Here is a 7,339-nt window from a genome sequence, read left to right on the forward strand (position 1 = left end):
TGTCAAATTTATCAAAATAAGTTGTACTCATTCCAACTTGGCCTTTCTTTTCTCTGAGGTCATAGTTGATATAATTTAAGTGTGTCTGCGACACTGAGCTTTCATGTTCATGCTATGTTCTTCCTTTTCTTTGAGGTCATGGTTGATATAATTTGATTCAAGTGTTTCTCATTCTTTAGCAGATACTGTGCTTCCGTATTCATGCCACATTGTGATAATGAGCTTCCCCCTCACAACATCTACTAAAATATCAGTTTTTGTATGAGGTGATGCATACAAGGAACATTCGATCTGGCAGTTGTAGATATAAGGTGGCTGTGAAACTCAACCGACTTTACAAGAGTACAACTATCTCATGGTGCAGGTTGCAGAACAGCTCGAACCCATCCACACTGCTCTTCCAGCATTATGCTTATGGCATGCAACCACATGCCCTGAGATAAGTATTGTTCAAGTCCATCTTGAATTGGGCTCTTGAATGATAGAAATCTGGTATGTCTCAGGCTTAATGAAACCGATATGTGATGCTAAATGTACACCCTGCATGGTTTGGTGGTGGCTGTCTTCTCACCTGTGCCGTATGGTACAGTGAGTTATATACCTCAAGTCCAGCTAGCTTTAAAGATCTACAGGAAGGAAGCAGGATATGCCTCATGTTCTGCTAACTCTAAAAATCTAGAAGGAAGCAGGACTAATTAAGGCTAGCTAGACCTTAAAAAGGGCCCTATGGATTGAACCTCAAACAGGGAGTTGACGTAGACGACTGGCCCAAACCGAATGAAGGATCATGTGGAAGGTGTCAAAACGACGAGGTGGTTGATGCCATAAAAAATGGCGGCGTACATGGCGGAGGTGGCTTTGCATGGTGCGGTAGCGACTCTCAGGGACGGACTCGAGAATGCTCTTAAGGGATGGAATGTCAACCTCCGGAATGGTGATGGAAAAGGAAGACCAATCGAGCACATCAGAGAAGGGTAACACAAAACCATCAGCAATGATGACCGGCACACAGTCATTGTGGATAGCTTCCACAATGCGAGGGCTATTCACTTCATAGCCCATAGCACATACGCAGTATTTACTGGCCTTCATGCGTTGCACATATGACCGACGGCGTGTCTGCCTCTTGGGAAGCACACCAAAAATTTGCATGTCAGGCCCACCCTTTGGGAACTCCCAGTATTGTAACAACTGTGGCCGGACCCGGCCGTGCATTTGGCCTGCAAAAAATGCCAATGTGCGTTGTCTTTCTTTGCGACCAGGTCCACGCCCAGCATCAGAAGGCAGCTTCTTGGAGTGCATGTAGAACTCTGGGAGGGATCCGTCTCTGCCAATCATGAACTCTTCTGTTGTGTCTGCATTGCACACCACCTTTATGGCATTCTCTCGCAGCGCTGGGTGATCTCGTGCAGTTGCAGGGCCCTATATGCACCCCAAGAAGAACTTAGCCAATTCCCTCCCTCCCTCCCTCCCTCCCTCCCTCTCTCCCTCAAGACCTTGTGTCTGTCTTGTTGTCTCTCTCTGAAACCATTAAAAACAAGAGAGCAACCTGTTCCCTCACGCAATCTGTTTCCAGCTGATATATAAATTTAACTTGCTTTACAGTCCAAAATTAAAAGAAACTAAAGCCCAACCGAAGCTATTACAATAAGACGCAATCAGAGTCTCACTATGATATTGGCTTGTCAGCTCATAGCACTTCACTGCAGTTGTTCTGCTTACTGCATTTTATGGATTTCCGAGGAGAGAGGAAACAATGTAATTTCTATGTTTCAAACAGTTTTATTGACTTAGTCTGGGAATTAGTACCATTGCGTCTGAACCAGGGACTCAAAATAAGCTGTCTATACGACTCATTCAGCCATTCTCAACTCAAGTGACTACGACAACCTGGATTTTGGTGTGATCTTCTGAAGTACCCACGCATAACTGGGCTCAAATTCATGTCCCCCATGATACTAAGACAAGTCTAGAGATTGTTAGTTAGATATTGTCAGATCCACAGAAGATGGGAACGACTCATTCAGCCATTCTCAACTCAAGTGACTACAACCTGGATTTTGGTGTGATCTTCTGAAGTACCCACGCATAACTGGGCTCAAATTCATGTCGCCCATGATACTAAGTCAAGAGAGATTGTTAGTTAAATATTGTCAGATCCACAGAAGAAGGGATACATGGAAACACATTTTATTGAATGGCATTTCAAGATCTACATACCTACTCCCTGACATTTGTATTTTCTTTCTTTAGCACTCTCATATATTAAAACATACATCAAAATCGTCAAAAGAAAAAGAGGACAAGCAAGAAATTGGAGCTTGTCTTCTTAACAACTAGGTGTTTTCTCCTGCAGTTTACACGTGTACTAAAAGCAGGCTTTAAAAGGAATTGTGTGTATGGTGACTTAATCCACAGCTCACATGCAAAACATAACTGTGATGCAACTAAGTCACTGACAAACAAAACCTTCTAAGTGCATTTAATAAACTTGTATGCACCATTTGCAAGTATAATAAATTATTTTTAGATAATATTTCTACACAACAGGGAGGGAATCAGAGTAATATTTTTAACTTAGTGGCAATTCTTTTCAACTTGATCAATTCAATTTTTAGATTTTTTAAAGGTTCCCTTTTGAAATCTCAATTCTAATTAGTTTTTTTTGTTGGATCTTTCCTATTAAATTTTCTAACTTTTTTTAATATTTTCTTGTAATCTTTCATGGCCTAAACCTTTGTCGAAGGTTGGTCGATTGTGATCTTATTATAGTGATATCCAGGATTGTGTTAAGGAAGGCACGCTATTGGGTCTCTAGGCTCACTTGAGCGGCCTCTCCCCTCCCCTTTGCTAGCATTTTGTCTGCTTCTACCCAGACCAACACAGTGTGCCAAGTCCTTGACTCTTCTTTCATTATGGTTAGCCCAATCTTCTGCTCTCTTTTGCATTTCTTCAAGGCTCTCCCCTTGCCTTTGCGCCAAGATTATGAGCCTTTCCTCATGTCCTGTGCCACAAACAAAATCCGGCAGCCTAGTGCAGTATCTTGACATCTAACAGCTGTAGGTATCCTACTCACCAAACAGTACGTAGCTGTAGGTATCTTGACATCTAACAGCTGTAGGTATCCTACTCACCAAACAGTACGTAGCTAACAGAACCTTAGCACATATACTGATAGACACTAATAGATCATGGATCACGTGGTGAGCTCAAAATTTTAGAAATGTCTGTCTACAGAACTCTTGATACATGACAACTTAATGATTTGAGATCAAAGAATCTTGGTAAAATCTAGATAAGATTCACAAGTATTAACTTACCCAATCATGACAAGAAACAAAAAAATGGTCTCCACCTTTGGTTCTGTTCCAGAATGGATAGTTGGCAGCAATAAGCTCTACGTAGTCCTTAATGAAAGTCGCCAAAGGTTTCATGCTATGTGAGTTAGGCACATAGAGCTCTGTCACCATGGCTGCAACAGAATAAGGCAAGAAAAAAGCATTGGCCTTCTGGTAGTCATCCACAACAAACTGTTTATTAATCTCCATTTCATGAATGAAGAGTCCTTCAGACGCATAGATGCCGGTTATTGGCCCTTCATGCAATAGAGGCTTGTTGCCTTCTTTGTATACATACACTCGAAACATCTTCTCCATAAGCTCATAGCTCCTGCACGAGCAATTGCATTATTTTCATCCCTCTTATATCTACTACCTGGAAGAAGTTATCATGGTCATGCTTTATCAGGAAAGCCTACCAATTTATTTTCTCCCAGACGTCTTAGTTACTTTTTTCATGAGCAATTAACAGTTATTGATGAATGGCCTGTATCCTAGATACATTATTGATCAACATACGAGCATGTCGTGTAGATGATACTGGAGGTTTTAAAAATCAGTTCAATTGTTCAACACATGCAAAGTCTAGCAGAAAGGTGCACCTTACTTTTTGAATTCAGTAACATTGTGATAAATAGGTGCATATAACTGATCAAACTCTGATGATCTGATGGCAAGTGGGTATTGTGCAATAGCATGTTTGGCGGCAGCAAGTTCAAACTCCAGCTCGGACAGTGGCCAATTCGATTCCTGCCAGTATTTTTCCACCTTCAAGTATTATGTTTTATAATGCAGGACATCATAAAGCAGTAGCTATCCTAATTACTTACACAGAAATCTGTATCACACTGCAAAGAGATTTGAGTTTGCTGAAATCTATCCAACCTTCATTGTAGAGGGTGGGCACAGCAATTTCGATGGCCTTATCTGCTGCATGCAGTTAAAAGTGGCATTAGCATTGAGCCCTGTCATGGTGGATTTATCCAACTCCTCAATTATCCCAACTGTCTTATGAGTCTCTCCAACTGCATCTGTCAAATTAGCAGTTGTAATTTCCTGTGTCAAACCACTGTTCTTAACATCCACCTCCTTACCCGTGAGGCTGCTATCTCCTACTATACTGACCTTGTCTTTTGATGAATAAACTGTATTACTTTTTTGTGCTGCACTTGTAGCTTTCTCTGCCTCCTCTCCCTTTATAGAGTACGTTTCTCCTGAAGGTGAAGATGTTTTTGTGTCAGCTTTAATATTCTTCTGATTACTTTCAGGGTCATAGAGATGTTCCGGAACTATGCTGGTTTTGTTATTTAAATTTAGTAGCCCAACAGGACTTTCAAGCATGGACTGTTCATCACTGACATTATTGGCCTCTCCCCCATGCACTGAGAAATTCAAATGTTGGACCCTTCCTTGTAATGGCGGAGCCAATGAAGTATGGGACAAGATTGTATTTGCTGGACCTTTGGCCTGTGCTTGAATGGGTGAAGTCAGAGGTTCAGCATTCCGCTGGACACTCTTCTCCTTCAGTGAGTTCAAAACCCCATCATAGTGTGGATGTGAAAATTCTGGATCAGGCTCACTCACATGAGGGCTCAAGGCGAACAACTCTGCATTATGTCCTTCCCTTACTCCGATAATTGGTGCTTTTGGAAGGGCATTTGTTGGCCTCTCGACCTCCGTCTTCAATCCCAACCAGGAAGTTCCTGATATGAATGACCTGAGTGACAAAACAGCTGCAGAAGATTTATAGGAAGCCCAACCTTGATGCAGCACCATCACTGCCATCAAAACTGCCATGGCCACAAGAGCGTGTTTCACTTGCTGCCTCAATTTGGCCCATCCTTTTCTTACATTAAACCAATTCATAGCTTCAAGGTTATGTGAAAATTTGAAAATTCATTGGCATAAAATACATAATTATTGGACATGGAACTGGAGCTGGGTGAAACTTGAAACCAGTAAACTGCCAATCTAGAAAATCAAGATTCAATTATGCAGCAGTGATACTGATTTCAAAAGAATGATTTGCACTTCAAACAAAATAATGTCCAGCAAATAAGAAAGCTTTCAAAAATGCTTTCCAAGAGTCCTCTTGATAAGTGCACAATATTTTCTGATAAGAGTTGCCTCTAATTACGTATTTGTAACACTTCTGACATGGAGGTGCCGCTTGAGTGCTTGATATTGTTATTAGTGATCCACTGCTTGAAGCTTGCAAACTGGGAGGAATCATAAAAGCCTCAGGCTAATTCCCCCAATTTGAAGGAACCACTTGTGCAAAGCAGCCTCTGTTATGACATCAAGCAAGAAAGGCACCTGAAAGATTACTCAAGTGTTAATAGACAGACTCTGTTAATGATACATAGTGAACAGAGTACCTCAGAATCCCTCTCAAACATGGCCATGAGGAGATTATATGGTTAATAGGCCTTGAGCATGCAATTGCTTTTGTTTTAAAGAATTCGAGTGCAAGCTTTCGGAGGGGAAATTAGTTCCAAAAAGAAGATGCAACTTTTTCTTGTAAATAATAAAGAATTCAAGTGCAAGCTTTTGGGAGGGGAAAAAGAAGATACAACAAGGTTTAAAATTGTTCAGAATCTTACATTGCTTAAAGAGGAGAAAACATAGGAATAAACAAGTATGTTGTGAGCGAGCTTGCTGCATTTGGAAGGCAAGAAAGCGGGACCTGCACCTCCCAATTCCCGAAGAGTCTCTCTGTGAGCAGCAAGATATTCAGAACGAACAGGAACTTTAAAAACAAAAAGACAAAGTTTTCATCGAATAGAGATGGAAATGTTTGATAGCTTGGAAAGATGAGATCACAGGTCACAGGCCTTCCTTTGTCAAGAATAGCAGATTCAGGCTTGGCTTTCAGGTAGAGTTTCAAAAGTCCTTCCGTTAATCATGGCCTTGATGGATTGCAAGAACTTCACAGATTGATTAACAAGAGCAAAAGGAAGATTGCCAATAATCTGTCGAAGACAAAATTTGGTCGTTTTCGTTTCGCTGTTCTCTAAATTACATCATCTGTCAATCGTATCTGAAAAGCTCAAATCTGGAACTATACTTTGCCAGACAACTGTGCTATAATCACAACATCATCATGATCTGCTTCTAGAGATGACGGAAGAAATTCGATTACCGTGTACTCAATATCTTTCCTTCTCTCCTCCTCCTACAAATTGCATAAAACTTTCAAGATTCCGCTAACTTGACATCGTCATTTTTATTATTTTCCAGAAAATGAGAGGGGAAGCTGGATTACCGTGTCATATTCATAGCCATAAGACATCGTCATCATCTTCTTGCTCCCTCCATTTGCTCAGTATCTACTTCTTCTTGGTGGCTAGAAGACGTTTGATCTTCTCGCTTGTAGAAAAAGCATCAGAAGAAGCTCAAACGTTCAGAGCAGTTTCAATCCGCCCCCTCCTTCCCTCCCCGCACCCCCCTTGCCCTTCTCTCGCTTCTTTGCTTGTGAATTTTCCGCCACAATTAACTGCTACTGCTGCTGAATTGGCATGATCTGATAATGCACTCTCTTAAGTCTTTTGAAAATTGACAAAGAATAGAAAAAAACACCAATCAAGAAGCTAAATTAATTTGGGAATTTCTTAATAACACGTGGAGGCCTTAACCTTTGCCTAAATGTCTTTTGTTTATTTTGGGAATTTCTTAATAACACGTGGATGCCTTAACCTTTACCTAAATGTCTTTTGTTTAGGCTAGTGATGATGATGATGCTGATGTAGACAGACTATTAAGGCACCTTCCACGTGGGTGGCTCTATATCAAACTCATTAATTTTTCAAAAAATTTAGCAAGAACAAGCTCATAATACAATGCACATTTGTAGAGCATCTCGTAAAGAATCTCATCGGCATGTGATGATGTGGCATGGTATTATTCATTAACTTGTCTAGAAAGGGTTATTAACGAAAATTTCTTCATAAGAGTCATCTTGAGATGTTGTCCCAAGCATGAAGCAATTTGATTGGTTTGCA

General features: G+C 40.7%; 1 protein-coding gene across 5 annotated transcripts; it reads right to left on the reverse strand.

Annotated features, from left to right (window-relative positions):
• Positions 1-461: 461 nt before the first annotated feature.
• Positions 462-6,823, reverse strand: LOC148022075 (putative glycosyltransferase At5g25310). 5 transcript variants are annotated; one of them, XM_087697689.1, is made up of 7 exons: positions 6,604-6,823; positions 6,481-6,513; positions 5,942-6,024; positions 4,224-5,654; positions 3,946-4,088; positions 3,321-3,669; positions 462-1,422 (listed from the first exon to the last, which is right to left on the reverse strand). In XM_087697689.1, the coding sequence occupies exons 4-7, from the start codon at positions 5,202-5,204 to the stop codon at positions 739-741; spliced, it is 2,157 nt and encodes a 718-aa protein (XP_087553815.1). In that variant the 5' UTR covers positions 5,205-5,654; positions 5,942-6,024; positions 6,481-6,513; positions 6,604-6,823; the 3' UTR covers positions 462-738. The 5 variants fall into 5 exon arrangements, with proteins under 5 accessions (XP_087553815.1, XP_087553812.1, XP_087553814.1 ...); XM_087697686.1 differs by having other exon boundaries at positions 5,942-6,365; XM_087697688.1 differs by having other exon boundaries at positions 6,173-6,513.
• Positions 6,824-7,339: the final 516 nt, after the last annotated feature.

The sequence above is a fragment of the Lygodium microphyllum genome, chromosome 17 (genome assembly GCF_053477565.2).
Source record: "Lygodium microphyllum isolate KBCC chromosome 17, Lygodium_microphyllum_v1.1.10, whole genome shotgun sequence".
In the NCBI taxonomy this organism is placed as follows: Eukaryota; Viridiplantae; Streptophyta; class Polypodiopsida; order Schizaeales; family Lygodiaceae; genus Lygodium; species Lygodium microphyllum.

Coding starts and splice junctions, on each gene's coding strand:
- LOC148022075 (XM_087697690.1), bottom strand. CDS start 5,204: ATGAATTGGTTTAATGTAAGAAAAGGATGGGCCAAATTGAGGCAGCAA. Junction 4,089..4,223: donor GCCCACCCTCTACAATGAAG/GTTGGATAGATT, acceptor AAATACTGGCAG/GAATCGAATTGGCCACTGTC. Junction 3,670..3,945: donor AATGTTACTGAATTCAAAAA/GTAAGGTGCACC, acceptor TTGCTCGTGCAG/GAGCTATGAGCTTATGGAGA.